The sequence below is a fragment of the Mesoplodon densirostris genome, chromosome 8, assembly GCF_025265405.1.
Source record: "Mesoplodon densirostris isolate mMesDen1 chromosome 8, mMesDen1 primary haplotype, whole genome shotgun sequence".
Taxonomy (NCBI): Eukaryota; Metazoa; Chordata; class Mammalia; order Artiodactyla; family Ziphiidae; genus Mesoplodon; species Mesoplodon densirostris.
In genome coordinates, this window is record NC_082668.1 from 31710889 (window position 1) to 31728584 (window position 17696).

A 17696-nucleotide genomic window follows, 5' to 3' on the forward strand; every position below is an offset into this window, starting at 1 on the left:
AATAGTCAACAACAATGGAAAGCACTTGATTTCTTTTTTTCTGTTCCACTGACCCTGGAACTGAGCTTATCAACCTCTCAAAAACAAGAAAGGACTAAATAGGGTTTTTTTCTTGCTATTGATAAAGTCAGCCTTCTCAATGGGAACAAACCACAAGATAGGGGTCAAAGGTTAACAGTTAGATACTCTTAGCCTGCTCTGTGCCAGAAAACGCGATGAATAAGAAGTATGATTTTCTTAGTACACATGCTAGAGTATTAAAATAAGTACAAGAACTGACTTTTTAAAAACGACAAGAACTATTATTACTAATAAGCAAGGAAAAATTTGCACAAATCTGACTTCATACATGATCAAGTCAGTATCAAATACTTAAAATTATGTAATAATCTCAGTCTTTCTCCAGGCTTCATTTGGTTGTGAAGGCAGAGAATTTTCAGGAGAAATATGAATATTCACTTACATGTTTCAAAATCAGACATTTATACATCTACTTGGGATAAATGCTAGAGTTAGCATCAAAGATATGTGAAGGACCTCTTGTCCTAATGGAACATTAAGCTCCTCAAATAGAAGAATTCAGCCCTTGCAAACTGTCATTATTTCAGTAAATGAAACCGGCCCTTTAACAGATGGGCAACATACTTTGCAACTTGCTGATGGCCTAATAAAAGGCACTGGCTTTTTAAAAATGAAGGGCATGTACTTCTCAAATTACAGTACCCAAATGGGCTTAGCAGAATAAAATTAAGAAGGTATACAACAGCTTGACAAAAATTAGGAACAGACTATGGAAATTTGATAGCTCTAAACATCAATATCCAGATGACCTTTTTATTAAAAAAACCCCCAGAAAACAAAAAACTCCTTATTTAAACCATAGGGAACATATGCATTGATATAGTCAACACTGGGGGTAGCACATCATGGAATTATAAGTACCGATATAATAAAAACATGAAGTTAATTTCTTCTCAAAATATAATAAAAATTCCCTAAAAAGCAGATTCCATTTATATCAGGTATCTCTCCTTTTGTATCAGTCAACCTTTATGCTTCTTAAAATAAGATTTCCCCAGTTGACTGATGATATAACCAAGTTAACACAGACCACGCATGAAAATAAGAGGCCCAGCATTTCTACTCACCTCTCACGTTCTTCTTTCATTTTTTCCAGCTCCTCTTCTCTCAGGCCACCATGCTTCAGAGGACCTTTCTGCTCAGCCTTTCCACCCTTATCATCTTTCTTCTTTCCAAATCTAGTGAAACATGGAGAAGATGATTGTTAATGATAGTTATGCTCTTTTTGTGGTTAATTGAAGATATTTATGAGATGAATTCATTAAACTGTAATTCTTTATTCTAAGCAATACAAGATCATTTCACATAAAATGGAATTAAAATAAGATGCTGAGATCAGAAAAATAATACAGTTACTGAAGTCCCCTCCTCTTTCTCTCTTCCTTCTTTCCTTCCTTCTATTGACCGTGTAGTCTGCACAAAATCATGTGATTAAAGACTAAAAATTTCAAACCATTAATTCAGTAGAGATTAAAGAACTGAAAGGTTGTTGTTCCCATACAGCTAAACACTGACCGACCTCCTAAATAGGCCTCCAGAACTCCAGGTGGCATTGACATTGACAATTAAACTCATGGGATTACATAGTGACAGTGCTGCAAGAGATTTTACCGAACACCTAGTTCAATATTCTCATCTTAAAATGAAGAATCAAAAGCTCTGAGAGCCCTTGGGCCTTGACCAAGACCACCCAACAAGTTCAGAGCAGGACTGGGATTAGAACGTGGGTCACCTCCTACACTGCACATTTTCCTTCAGGCCACATTCACTCTCCCATGTAGCTGCAGGCTTCCCAAATCAGTCCAAGGTCAGTGTGCTAAGAGCCTCCTCGGTGTTTGGCGTAAGTGTAGTTAACTGGGCACAGTGGCGATTTTATTTTTTTCCTCCAGCTTTAATGAGATATAATTGGCACATGAACACTGTGTAAATTTAAGGTTTAGAATGTATTGATTTGATACATTTATAAATTAGAAAAGAATCACCACCATAGTATTAGTACCACCTCCATCCTGTCATGAAGTTACCATTTCTTTTTTGTGGTGAGAACATTTAAGATCAACTCTAAGCAACATTCAAGTGCATGATACAGTGTTATTAGCTATAACCATCATGCTGTACATTAGATTCCCAAACTTATTAATCTTATACCTGGAAGTCTGTACCCTTTGGCCAACATTTCCCATTTCCCTACCTCCCAACCCCTGATAACCACCACTTTACTTATTTCTCTGAGCTTGTCTTTTTTAGATTCCACATATAAGTTACATCATACAGTTATTTGTCTTTCTCTGTCTGACTTATTTCACTTAGCATAATGCCTTCAAGATTCATCCAAGTTGTCACAAATGACACAATTTCCTTCTTTGTCATGGCTGAATAATATTTCATTGTATACATATACCACATCTTCTTTATCCATTCATCTTGATGGACACTTAGATTGTTTCCATATCTTGGCTATCATGAATAATGTTGCAATGAACTTAGAAGTACAGACATCTCTGCGAGATCCTAATTTCAACTCCTTGGGATATACACCTAAAAGTGGGATTGCTGGATTATATGATAGTTCTAGTTTTAATTTTTTGAGGAACCTCCACGTTGTTTTCCATAGTGGCTGTACCAATTTGCATTCCAAACAATAGTACACTAGGGTTCCCTGCAATTATGATACTTTAAAAGAACATTGTGTTTCCTTAGCACTTTTGGGAAAATGAAACTGTACATTTGAAATGAAAAAAAAAGCAGCAATTAATTATTGGTAGAACATATTCTTAAATGATAGACATTTTTACCAATAGATATTTTCTTTGGAAGCAATCTCCCATAGTCTTGGTATTAACATTCATGAAAAAATAAAATGACTGATGCTCTGCTGATAACCAGTGATAAAAGTCACTTAATCATGCATAGTCTTCAGTTAAGGTAAAGACTCTTCTTAAATCTAAGGAAACCCCATGTGTCCCTTGTTTCTTATTAGATAGCTATAAATTTAACTAAGTGTGTGTGTGTGTTTATACCTTTAGCTTACTCATCCTATCTATGATTCTTTGTATGTACCTATGTATCCATCCATCCTTCCATCTATCCAACCTGAGGACATTTTTCAGATTACACATGTGCTGTTGACTGCCCCCTTCCCCTGCTCCCATCCCTCTCCCCTAGCCTCCCAACACACAGTGACTCAGAATCTCCTCACACGAGGACCTGAATTATAAACTTGTAAGAAATTCCTGTCTTCATCAGAATTTCACAAAAATGGGTACATATTTGTCTCTTTCTGGATTGCATTTCAACCCAGAGTGGAGATTATTGGTCAAGTGGCAGCTCTGAGTATCACACATGGAAGATGGCACTGCTAACATCCATAGTCTTAGTGTTAGCCTAGTACAGAGTGCATCCTGCTTTCCTCAGAAGCCTCTCCCAGCCTTGACTCTTCTGCATATTTTTCCATTATAATTTCAATTAGCAAAGTCTCTTTCATGAACTTCCTCTCTCCCCATTGCCATCTCTCCACCTGCCTCTGCACCTACTTCAGTCCTTTTGCGGTATCCAGTCTAGTTTGGCGATCTCGGTTGATCAACCATCAGCTTTAACTCCATCATTTAACTCCTTTCTTTTTGTTTGCCTGTTTTCTTCCTTTTTCCTGCCTCCTTTTCTGAATTTATTCCTTTTTCTCACTGAAGAAATGAACTGATCCCATTCATAGAATAGGAAAGAGAGAAAAATACAGACAAAATATGAGAACATTAACTTTCAAATAATTTAGATTTGTTAATATATTCAAGATCTCTCTTTAACCTACAAAGCAGGAGATATCTAAATAGTGTGTTTCCATGAATACATTCTTTGGCTTTTCAGACCCACGTAGAAGAGTCTTAGGGATCAACATTATTACTCTAAATTCCTCTATGTGAGAATACTTTAGTACATCACTTAGAAAAATAATTTTCCCTCAAAATGTCACTAAATATAATAATACTGAAACAAAAAAAAATCAAAATTGTGGGGAGTGAGGGTAAAATAATGCCTCAGGAAGCTGATGAAGGCAAAAGTGTTGCCATGATCTCTACAGATTTTAGGGTTGTTTTTTCTCCATGTCTCAAATATTTTCTTGTAAATTTGGAGGTTTTAGATTTTCTGAATGAAAGTAGTCTGATTTTTGAAGGATAAAACTAACCTATACCCTAGTTGACCTTTATCTTTATGACCACAACCAACGTATTGTTTTTTCCTTCCTGCAGCTAAAATATTTCACTTGTATTGCAGTTTGAGAATAGCTTACTATTCTTCCATTAGAGTGGGATATGTTTGATAAAGAAAAGGTTAGTTGTAAGTAAATTCTGCCAAGCATTTTCTTCTAAGCAAGAACCATCAATAATAGTCCATTCAACCAATTCTATAAATATTATGTTTTGATTTAAAGTTCATGATCATTTATTAAAGTTTCCAGTAAGAAGGGCAGAAATAGCTGTGAAATTTAGTTCATTAGACAGAGAGCAGCCACCAATTACCTTATTTTGTAAAGTTTGGGTAGGTTCAAGAATAGATTTATAAGACAATAATCTTCAAAAGGGCTCCCACATTGTTAAGATGAGGAAATTGAAACTCAGAGAAGTTAATTGCCTTTTATTTATTAACACACTGAATTCATTTTCCAGTTTTGCAATGAGACAACTTAATTATCAGTGGTGGTAGTGGTGGTGGGGGGAGTTGGGAGAAAAGCATCAGTCTAGTGAATTTTGCAAGCCTGTGTTCTCCTTTCATGGCAGCCTCTTTGGGGGTCATTTCACAGCCATTCTTACCTTCACTGACATACAGAGAGAGGAGTTGGGGAGATTCAAATACATTGATTCATCTCGCCATTAGCTATTTTTGTGAGAAAAGTCATGCAGACTTAAATGGTTGAAATTACTGCTTTGCATTCTAGGGTTTCAAATATCCACTGCATTCCAGGCCTCCCATTATCTATTACCTAGGAAATCTGAGAGTTGGCCATTCTGGGCTACATGCCTTAAGGAAATTGCTTATAGGTCAACCTTGCTTTATATAAAAGATATTTTCCTGAAGAATTCTGTGCAAACATATGGTTTTAATCAATGAAATCGTACTTTCCATGTACCTGGGAAGCCTGTTTAAAGAATCTTATGATGATGGATCTTTCTGTAAAGTGGAAAAATCACCTTTCAACATACTCTTTATGTAAATTTAGATTTTCACGAATTATAAGTTTGCTTAAAACACCTGTTCCTGTTCCTTTTTTTTTTTACCAGAGCATTTTATTTTTATTTATTTATTTATTTATTTATTAACATCTTTATAGGACTATAATTGCCTTATGGTGTGTTAGTTGCTGCTGTATAACAAAGTGACTCAGCTATACGTATACATATATCCCCTTATCTCCTCCCTGTTCCTTTTTACAGAGACGTTATATGAAACAGCTTCATGGAAGACTAGCTTGCTTGCTTGTTTCTCCTTTCTTCTTTCATTCATGCATTTGTTTTAAAGAATATTTATTAGGCATCTATTCTGTGTCAGACATTGCCATAAGCACTGGATGTAGGTTGATATTGTATTGGGATACAAAACCAGACCCTACCTTCATAAAAGTTACATTCTAACAGAGACAGTCACCAATCAAGTGTGACTATGTAAGTTGTGAAAAGTGCTATGTAGGGAGTCAGGAGAGACGATAACAGGAAATTGATTGGTTGGGGAGTCTTTAATGAAGAAAATGACATTTAAACTGAGAGGATAAGCATGAGAGATTCCAGACAAGCAAAGATGGAAGATAAGCCTTGTGGGTGAAGGAAAGAGGACATGCAGAGGGCATGAAGTGCCTGGTGACTGGTGAATCCCAAGCAGTGAAGGAAGGCCAGTATCTGAAGCGAGGAGAGCAGAGGGGGTCCTTGCACAGGATTCAGATGGAAAGAAGGGTAAGGTCCATGGAGTATAGATCTGAGAGATACTTAGCGTTTAGTCTAAGAATAACAATAGGTCATTTCTTAGTGATTCAAGGAACAGAGAAGCTAGTAAGGAAACTGGTAGATTTAAAGACTTGGTAGTGGAGAAACCAAGTCATTTTAAGCAGAAGTGATACAATGTGATGTATACTTCATAGGACCATCCTGGTTGCTGAAGTAAAAAAGTAGCACATAAAAGCAGGAAACTGGCTGGGGAGGGCTACAGGAGTGTGGGTGAAAGGTGATGGTGGCTTGGGTGATCCGTGGCTGTTGAGAAGAGAAGACAGTGATGTGGATGTGATGGGTCAATGGAGAGGCATCAAAAGTTCACTTCTAAGCACGGTTATTTTAGTGTGTCTTAGGGAAATCCAGATGGAAAAGGGAGAACAAGGATAAAACAGCTAGGAGAGGAAACTAGTTTGTTTATAGAACTGATAAAGGGGAAGTGGAGGAGTTCCTGGGTAATTAATTGATCAGTTAATATGATGCCGCATGTATAAGAGAAATGATTCCTATCCATAAAATGAGATTTCTTGGTAATCTCATTATAAATGAATAAATCAAACTAAATAGAATATCCAAGGTAGAAAAGAACCTCAGAAAGCGTTACAGAAAAATACCAGAAACAGACCTCACCTGTGTTGCTATTTTGCCTGTGTAGGGAAGCCCTAAACAGCTATCTGGGGAAGTAGAATTTAACAATGGTACATTGATTCATTCATTCCGTCATTTACTGAGCAGCCACTACATATCACATGGGTTAGGAACATGGAATTTAACCATTAATAACATCAATTGTTAGGAAGATCTCTAACTCTTCAATCCAGTTAATTAAACAGGGCTCTAGCATCCTATTGTTTTCTATACAAGATATTAATACAATTCTTAGTATTTATTCCCTAATTTCTCAGCAAATATTTTCTTGTTTCTATTTCTTTCCTTGAACTTTCTAGGTAATGATGACTTTCAAATCCTTCCCAGATTCCCAGGCACCCTGACAAACAATTCAAATTGAAAATATGTAGCTCTATCTCTAGCTTTTTCCACATCTAGCCTCTCACTTAATTCACTTCTTAATTCTGCTAAGTAGTATCTGTCTACAGTTTTCCTCCTTGATCCCATTGGGCAGTTTATGTAATTATTAACAATTACTCTTCCTCTTAGCACAGACTGTATGAAAGCAATCCTGAGCAATGGCTTAGGAGGACTAAAAAAGTCAGGCAAGGAAAAGTTCAGACACTCTTATTCCAAATTAGTGGTGAGCTATGAATCCAAGGAGAGCTGAAAGTTTGAAACATAATGTATTTCTCCTTCTACAATTAGGAAATATCTTTGGGTGTCATTGATGCATTTGGAAAAGGCGACAAGACCCACTTAATAATATTAAACACAGAAATCTATAGAATGAAGTCAGATGTGAAAATGCACAAACCTCACAGTCATAATATTTTCTGGACTTGGATAATGGTTTATTCTCCCTGTAAGTAGTTCACTTTTAAACTACACATGATATTGTCTTATCATTGTATAAATTATTCAGCTTGAAAGAGCTCAAGCAAAATATGGGGGCAGAGAAGTTCATAGACCTTTGACTATGTTTCCATAGTTTATTGTGAAATTCACCCATAAAAGGTTTCTGTTGTCTGATATATTCCAAATTGGGTTCTGAATTAGCATATGCACATGCTGATGAAATTAACCTCAGTGTATTGCAATCTCATATGGTTTTGTGCACTTCAGCTATTGCTTCTAAAATGTATGTCACAAATGTCTTTACTTGTTTACCTCAGATGGTTCCCATCATACCTAAGAGTTAATGAATGTGATAAAAATCCAGTGAAAATTGACCAATTAGAGAGTTTCTTGCCCTCCCCCCTCCCTTTTTTTGGTACTTAAGGGCGTTGCCTACTTTTATGTTAATATTGATAGAAGAATGTACAGATTTGTGTTTGTTGTAAATCAATCTTGACGAAGAAGGAAAAAATATTCTCATTTTATTTTTAGCCTTCCACAGTATGCATTATTGCCATGGTTAATGCCTATGACTTTTCAGGAGGGAGGTGGAATGCTCTAAAACTCAGTATGCTTTCCCTAACAGAGGGTCGTATTTTAAACTCTGTAGGTCCACCTCACGGCTTGCAAAAGGAGGTAGGGACTTGCTTTATAGGAGGTGTTTGCAAGCAGAAACTGAGTGGTTTCATGTTTCAGTAACTGAAGGAAAACTCATTTTAAAAAATCTTTCTTGTTAACTCTAACTGGATCAAGGAGTTGAAACTCTAAAAATAAGATTTCCAAGTAAAATTTTAATTTCTGGCATACCGTTTAGACACTTATTTTGGGTGTGTTTATATGTTTCCAAGATGAAGACAAGCTATATGAAAACAACAAACATGTGTAACCTCACTGATATCTTTGTCTACTACTTCCTTTGAGGTCAACCTTCCCACCCCTCCCCTTAAATAGCTACTTTCCTCATTCCCAGGATGTGATTCCAAAATTGGTGATCATGACTCCCCTTTATTCCAAAGCAAGGAATCTTCAGATCTCAGACGTGTTGATGTTTGTTTTTAGGATTGAAAAGCAGGGAGGTCCTGTAGCATTCTAGGATTTCTGCCTAAGTGGATAAAACATCTGCTGGGTAGAGTCTTAAGCAGCTCTCTGGCTCAATTCAGCTGCTGGGAATCCTTGAACTAATTTACTTTCCCAGACTGAGGAGCTAGGAAACACAATGGATTTGAAAACACCAAATACATTAAAAATAATTCTAGAAGGTCCAGAAAGTAAAGCAAAATGCACATCACCAATAACCCGTCTTCCTAAAAATAAACAAACAAGCAAAAAGGGCATCTGGAAGACAGACTTGTAAGAACCAGTTAAGGAATTTGTGAGCCACTGGACAGTTACTTTTGCTGAACATTTTTGTAGTAAGTGAAAACTCGACTCTGAGATTATTAAAGCAGCACTTTGTTAGAAAAAAAGGAAAAAAAATATGAAAAAGAGGCCAGAAATTAAAGTTAAATGAAAACAAGCGTGAATGAGTGAGTGAGAAAGATAAAGATACTAATAAGGTATGATTTTCAGATCCACACAGGGACTATAAAAAGCTTATTAACTGTCACTACTACACTGGGTTTTAAGTTATTCCATCCCCCTGCTTTCCAGAAGACGAAATACTCTTCAGGAGCACAGTGAACTTTGAATAATTGCTTTCATACGCGCTCACTGGTTTTAAGACATTGTAGGCAAGAGCCATGGTGATTCAGACTTAAATGCTTCTGATTTCTGGGAAATATATTTAACGGGAGCATTAAAGAAATAGATCTTTTTGCATTTTTATGTTTTCTTAATAGTTAGGTTTTTCTTTTCATTACATGTTTACTTATTTCAAAGCAGCAGAATATGTGGCTTCTTCCTTTTTATTTTTATTACTTTTAAGTGGGTCTTTAAGTGTCTCTGAAGGCTGCTTGAGTGCAACCGATGGCCTGCATAAAACCCTAATACTGATCCCAAGAGACCACATGGGGAATTCAGATTTCGGCCAGCAGCCAGATAACTTCTTCTCATCTGGGTGCCCATGGCATCCCCTTTATCCTCCTTCCTTCCTTTTCTCTATCTCCTTTGCCCCAGAAACCCAAAAACTAGCCAAGGAAACAGTGTTCTGAGACCAAGTCACACTTTGTGCCCAAACTTTTTTTCTACCAACTGCAGGCAGTTCCCCAGCCCCCGTGGCCTTCCCGAGGTCAACCTGTCATGGCTTACTCCAGATTGACCACAGTCTCATCCTGCAGAAGGAAATCTTCCCCCACAGGAAACATCTCTGCCGTCCATTCACTGGCAGGTGGGAGCATTTCAGCAAGCTGCCTGGGAAGGGAAACACTGACTCATGTCAATGAAAAGAAATCCAGGGAGGGCTAACTAAAAGCTCTGTGGAAACAGGTCTCATTTAGAGTCTTTAATAAAATGTCAAATACAACTTATTCCAAGGGCACAAATTAACATACGTGTACTTTGTATAAAGTCCATTATCAGAAAGAACAGATGATGGTGCCTAACTCATTATGTGGAAGAAGAACAAAAGGACAAGAGTATTAAGAAATGACCGTGTCCTTTGTGTTTGTTTGATTTGGCTTTTGTTTTTGGTTTTTTTGTTTGTTTGTTTGGTTTTTTTTATTTGTTTGTTTGGCATAGTGATTATGCAAAGGACCATTTTAAAGGGAATCCAGGATGTTACTGCTCCATCTTCAGAAGTTAAGAGAAACAGGGCACAACTTCTCTGGAATTCATCTACACTAAACAAGAATAAAATGATTGAGCTCCAGACCTAGTCTAATGGGAGTGAAACTTATCTTTATAACTCTGATTAAACAAAAAAAAAATTATCACTTCTTTGATGCTCAAATTAGCATCTTTTCTCTAGCATGCTGAATTAATTAGTGGAGTGACAAAAGAATTAGTTCATGTAGGATCAAAGCTGAAATCATATTTATCTGGAATTTAAAATGAAGAACACACAGCTTTATCCCTCTATAGCTCATGTAATGTTTTTTCATATTCTCTATATTCTAAACCTTCTGCGTGTCACATAGAGTATAACTAGGACTTTTTTTTTTCTTTTCACATTCTTCTTCTTCTTCTTTTTAATATATAAAATTTTCCCTGAAAAAAAGACAGTGAAAACATCACAGAATATTTTTTTTTCCTGGGGGTAGGAAACTTTTTCATTGTGCCATAAAAATCTTAAATTAGGTGGGTTTTTTTGTCAAGCATTTATTGTACAAATACAAAAGAAGCAAAATAATTAATGCACAATACAGCTGGTAAGAGAGCCTTAAACAATAGAAAAGAGCTATTATATTGATTCTTAATAAGTGATACTAAGTTTGAAACTGTTCTTAAAAGGTAGAAGTGCTCTTAACTTTGGACTTTTTCCCTCCCTTCTTCTGTAGAAGAAAACGCAATTTTGATAAGGAGAATGGTTGGGGGTTAATTTCTAGGCTGTCTCAATTCACTAGAATGAATACTTAATGTGTTTTTTTTTAATGTGCATAACATTTTCACTAAACAAAACTAACTTGGGTGGGCATGTTTATCTTTACCCAAGATGGGATAGAAAGTGGATTCAGGGAGCGGATCCTGAGTCGTGGAGGGCTTGTGCTGAGGCTAGCAGCTATATTTGGGGTAGGGCACTATTTTTACCATTGCCTAAATGTGAGCTCCTCAAGGGCTAGGGCTGGGTCTTTATGTGTTTCTCTTGTTTATGCATACATGCAATCATGCATTCATTCAGCAAAGGCTTGCTCAGCACCTACTTTGGGTCAGATCCTCTAGTGGATGCTACAGATTCAAGTCAATTCATCAAATATGGTCTCACTCGTCTTGCCTGATGCATCATAAAAATTCAACAACCACTGTTGACCTGAATTAAAGGTCAGGATTTCAGGAATTATATCAATTGTTTCCATTTTTCATAGCCTCTATTCTAGAAGAAGGACGCAATGGTCCCTCATAACTCAGCATGTTATCCCCACATAAAGCTCCAAAGTGGAAGATACTCTCCTTATGAATGCATAAATCACCCAAATAGCTTAATTTCCATGTGATGGCTACAATCTAGTCACTGCCCTGGATGTCTACAGGCACAGCAAGACCAAAGAGGTGACAGACAGATACTCACCTGGTAAAGGTAATGAATACTGGGCTATCACATGCCATGGGGGCACTGAGTCACCTTGGGTTTCTATCTCATGGTGACCAGTTCTTTCGTGTTGTGTAAACACTCTGTTTAAAAACACCAGGCTAAATTCTAGAATAAAATTTAAACCCAAAGCGTCATTAAAGATGGTTACTCTGAAAGATGTCATCTAGAAAACACACGTCTATCTTGTATTTAGGCTTTTAATTTCAAGTTTCAGAAATTGTGACCTCTTTAATCTTAGGTTTCAAATAAAGATAAATGTGAGGTAGTTGCTGGGTTCTCTTGACACAACTCATCTTTGTCATTGGTTCACTCTGTCCTTAACACAATTTCAAATAATAATACCCCTGTCTGTACCTTTCTCTCATAGAAGCATTCTTTTGGAAAAAGAGGTAATTTAAAAAATCTGAGCCCTAACTTAGTTGGTAAGGCAAGTGATCAGATTTCAATATTTTTATGTTAGACTTAAAGTGAACTAATATCCCTTTTTATTCACTAAGTCCCTTAAGAGTAGACCATAAAACTGAATTGATTCTCAACTATGAATAGGCTGGGAGGAAAAAAAAAAAATCTACCCTGGATGTCTCAAGTGAAATTCTGCATTGCACTTTGACTCTCCTAGGGCCAAAAGTCACAAGTCTCATGAAATGTCTCAAACCTGTGTTGCCCGCAAGGGTCTGTACTTATTTTTAAAAAGTCTAAAAACTCCCTTTCCTTAGCTTTCTCTATTTTTAAAACTTGGAACCCATAAATAAGATAGGGTTGACAACTACAAAATGAGGAGTAATTTATTATTTTAAATAGAGTTGTGATTTATTCATTGAAGTGCACATGGAATATTATAGGCATCCTCCAGGTCGAGAACATTTTATACCAAAAGAAATCGGGCAAAGTGATAGTCACTCCAGAACCATGGAGCAATCAACAATGTTTCCCTTTGTTCAGAGGGGCCTGGACAAAAGACCGGAAGAATAGGATTCCCATGGGATTTTAATACAGTTTTAGAAGAATGAATATAATTTCATTCTCCAGCAATATAACATCACTAAAGAAAATATATCCAGGGTTAACACAGCAAGAACAATGTAATTTCTGACAAGGTTTTCTAATCACTTGTAATTCAGAAAGAGCTATTACTAGTAACACACAATCACAAAGTAGGCTTTCACCTGGAAATTCATAGTAGCTTAGCACAGTGATGATTTACAATTTGACCAAAGAAATCAGAAATTGATTTATAGTCTGTCCAAAGCATCAGGCTCTTATTTGCTTGTCCACTAGACTGTGAAACTACTATTCTGCTATGTAAGTTTATTTTCTTGTTCTTCCCTTTCCTGTACCAATGGCTAATTTTTCCTTCCTTCAATACCACAGATAATTCCCATACATTCCTAATACTATTCTACAGTTCAAAATGGCTGCCAGTGTTCTCACAGAATAAAAGAAATCAATGCTGGAAATTTTGTGTACATGTAATTAAAGGCATCATCCTATAAAGTACATAATTAAATAAATCAAAGGTCAGAGCCTGTGAGTAGAACTTTCCAGATGGGATTTTTGGTGAACATTTATTTAAGAAATGTAGGCTATTCAATCCAGTGAATTGACCTGACGGTGTTTTCTTATCTTTGGGGCTATTTTAAAGTATCAGATCAATTTTTGGATCATATCACATAAAAGGAATGATATTGGAAACTTTACTTTTGCCCAGCTATGCATTTATTCAGATGACAGAGGTGCCGTGTAATCTGCTACAATGCACCGGCAGCCTGTGTTTGTGTGGCTTTGGATGGACGATGCAGGGCACACCAACAGCAAAACTCAGAAGATGGCTGACTTGGCAATCATCACCTAGCGCATCTGCAACCTGTATTTGGCTTTGGATTTAATGCCTCTGGCCTCCCCAGGTTTAGAATTTCTAAATTTCACCATGTAATATTGAAGTGACTTCCAATAACTAATCTTTTTTACAAACATTACAGTTATATTTGATTCTGCAGAAACCCACAGTATTTGTGTTTTTCATTTTGGAAGGTTATTTGGAAACCCAAGCCAATATATTATTTCAAGTGTGACTAAGCTGTTGTCATTCATTTTACAACAGCCCTAACACTCTCTAGGACCTATCCTACTGAGTTCTATAGACTCACTAATGCAGCCAATCCAGTGATGGAAGAATCAGTTTGGATAAAAGAACAATAAATCTAACCATAATTTCAGTTCTATAAACGTAATAGTTGAGTGAATTCGTAAGAAAGAAAAGAAAGAAGAGCTAGAAAAATGTACAGTTTGGTTAGGAAAGCTTGAGCTTAACATGTTTAATCTAAAGTTACCAAGTTAGGGGAAGGAAAGGGAGTTCTAAAAGGGCCACATTAAGGGACCCCAAATCAGGAGATTAATGAATAATAATCCCAAAGTAATCATTAATACCTTGCATTTAAAATAATTATTTGATAAGACGGCAAATTTTTCAAGGTGATCCATAAGTGCTTTAAAATGTAAAATGGGGCCTCCCTGGTGGCGCAGTGGTTGAGAGTCCGCCTGCCGGTGCAGGGGACACGGGTTCGTGCCCCGATCCCGGAGGATCCCACATGCCGCGGAGCGGCTGGGCCCGCGAGCCATGGCCGCAGAGCCTGTGTGTCCGGAGCCTGTGCTCCGCAACGGGAGAGGCCACAGCAGTGAGAGGCCCGCGTACAGCAAAAAAAAAAAAAAAAAAAAAAAAAAAAAAAAAATGTAAAATGCCATTAGAACCTATTGTGTAATATATAAAACCATGGCTTACATATTTTTTTGTTTACTGAATTTACATTGGACTTCCTTGTGAAAGATCTGCATTATATATTGATTTTATGCAAACACCAATAGATTTTAAAAATAAGTTTGCTCAATAAGTGCTTTTGAAATATTATTTATCTATCTGTGACAAAATACTCCATTTAATTTGTAGTTATAAAGAGATTTGTATGCAAAGTGTTCTTACTGGTTCAAAAATTGTAGAGTTATATAAAGTCTCTTGGGGGTAGAAGGATCTGTGATATCATATTTATCCAATCCTGCTCAGAGCTCAGAAAGTCAAGTAACGTGCCTAAGGGCACAATGGTAGTTAGAACCAAACAGGGACTCGACCCTCTCAATTCGGTACAAAGTTCTTTCCATCTTGCTATGTTCCCTAATTGTTTATACATATGTTATGAATTATTCACCCAAAATTCTGAATTCTAAAAAGGAACCCAACTCAATAAAAGCTTAGGCTTTTTGTGAGTTCCAATTGCCCAGAAATGCAATTAGCTATAATGACAAAGTCCAATTTAGTGACTACTTGGCCAAATATAACATGCCAACCAATGTGAGGACTTGATAACTTTCTCATTATCTTAAGCTCCCTTGTTCATTGACATCCTCACCCTTGTCCACAGACGGACTCTTAATATATGCCAGCTGATTTGATCAGATTGCTAAGAAACAATTACTCAATTATTTAGTTCAACTGATTAGAACACTGTGGTAATGGGGTCAAGGTCATGGGTTGGCTCCCCTGTGTGGGCCAGTTAACTTGGACCTGGTCCATAACCACAGGCTCCACCCCCAATGCAGACGGTCTTACAAATACCTGCCAGTGGTCAAAAGGGCACTCGCCAAGAATGTGTGGACAGAGCAGCATAAATCCATCACTTCTCCCAGAAAAACAGCTCAATGCCAGTTTTGTTGAATATATGTGGGTTAACAGTAACATTTTCACAGGTCAAAGACAGAATATGGTTCCAGATTTTGTAACACTACTGAATCGTAAACCTAGCATATTAAAATAAATTTTTAGAAAATAGGAAAGCCTATGGTGAAACTTAAATTTAAGTAAGCATTTGAGATTTATAGGGAAAGCTTTAAACATGAGCCAGTGATTTCTACCAGCTTCAAAAAAAAGTTAGCAAATTTGGTCTACGTGAGCAAAATATCTTGATTTTTAAAATATTTACTATTAAAAAAAATAGCTTGTGGCCCAAACGTTAGGTATCTTTGAGCCAAATTCAGCCTGTAGGATCCCAGTTTGCAAATGTTGGTATATCTAAGTACCTATATATTTATATCTATGTATGTATATATGTATTTTAATGGCTGTAGCAACCTTAAATAAATATAATTTACCAAGTTTTTCATTGATTGAGGCTCGTTGCTCAGCTTTCAACTAATATTGAACAAGGGGAATCAGAATGGACATACCCAAAACAAAGATGTGATACTTTTCAATGGTTGGTACCATTATTTGGCTGAGAAGAGAGAATATCATGGGCTGGAATTTTTGGCAACCACTTTGTAGATGAGGTAGGTCACCCAGGCTTCCAAAACTCAGCCCAAGTGTATTTTTTTGAAGAGCAAACACATGAATTATCAATGCTTCTTCAGAAAGCCCTCTATAGGAATTTATAAATCGACAGAACTAGAACAGTAAATTCTGCATAATAACACAGTTTTGAAGTTTAGAGCTTATATCCAAAGTTAAAAAAAAAAACAAAACCCTTTTTTTCAAGATTTCACACTGTGGAGTGACCTTTTCAAAATCACTCAAACCCTCTGCTCCCTCAATTAGCAAATAGAAAGGGAAAAATATATTCTCATCTGTCACCAATGAAGGCCACAGGGATTTAGGAAAGGAAGGCACGTGATGTAAATATAAACAGTATTAGAAAAAAATACTGCATATATTTATTAGTGCTAGTGATTTACTATGATTAACTGATGTGACAAAGTTATATGGATTCCTGCAAACTAATTAAATGTGTCACAGACAGCATAGGCTAGTCAGACCTCTTATATCACCAATAGACTAAAAAGTCCTATCAGTAGCCTAAAAATATTGAATTCATTCAGGAAGTATTTATCAATACCTATTATATATCAGACTCTGTCCTAGGTGCTAGAGATTCAAATAAAAAAAATTCAGTGCTTTCTCTCAAGGAATTTGTAGTCTAGTGAACGCTTCTTGAGACTGAATGAAGATCTTCCAGACTAAAGGAGACAGGATATGAGGGCTTTCAGGTTTTCCATGTCAATATTAGAGGAACCATGGAGATGATCTTTCTAGTTAATGTTCTTAATTTTGTTTGTTTTGCAGTTTTGAAAATCTGATTCAAAACAGGGTCCTCCCTCCCAGAAAATGTGTGTATACTGGAATGTATAATTTCTAGAAGTTCACAGGTTCCCAAAAGACTATCCATGTGTGCCTATCCATGGGTATAAGTTACAAATATCTGTTTTATTGCAATTAAGTTTTTCTCAGTGCCACAAGTGGATGCCATGCTTTGTAGTGAAGAGCACATAGGTAGCTGCAAGAAACAATGGAGTTGGGAGGTTGATATTTTCTTAGTAGGAATATATTCTTTTAGGTAGACTTTCAGAACTGACCATTAAGTCTATCACTGAATCAACAAGTACTAAACACTAAAAGGAAATCTAAAATAAGTCAAAGATACATACTCCCTACTCAGATCTATTTTACTAGAGTGCAATCAATTCTCAATGACACAGAGGCTTTTTATCCACTATATAGATTACCCATAGCCTGTGCATCCCCTTTTTCTCTGTCTTTCCATTTTATGGTCACCTGAGGACTCATTAGTGCTTCTACCTGAGGATGAGTAAAGGAAAGGAAAGGATATAAAACTTAAAAGGAGTCAATTTTGCTACCTTTAAGTAATTGGGGGAAGAAGTAGCTGTTATAAGGCCTGTACATTATGTGAAGATTTCAATTATCCATACTCTCCTTGTCAATCTTACCAAAAATAATTAAGGCTTGGTTCTAACCCTCCTTGGAATGTTAAAATGATTGATGGTTGTAGGAAATAACCATAGTAAACAAGATGAAGTGAAGTAAACTCAGTGCTAAGGAAAGATGAAAAACATACTTTCAAAGTCACAGTTTCAGAGTCCCAAGAAGCATCAACCCATTGGGCAATTCT

At 36.5% G+C, this 17696-nt stretch overlaps 1 protein-coding gene across 3 annotated transcripts in view; it reads right to left on the minus strand.

The window, feature by feature from the left end:
- Window positions 1–17696, minus strand: part of PARD3B (par-3 family cell polarity regulator beta) — a 1067283-nt gene that overhangs the window by 241959 nt on the left and 807628 nt on the right. For all 3 annotated transcript variants that reach the window (XM_060106399.1, XM_060106400.1, XM_060106402.1), the window contains exon 19: window positions 1149–1259. In XM_060106399.1, the coding sequence (XP_059962382.1) occupies window positions 1149–1259 (111 nt within the window). The remainder of the gene's footprint in view (window positions 1–1148; window positions 1260–17696) is intronic.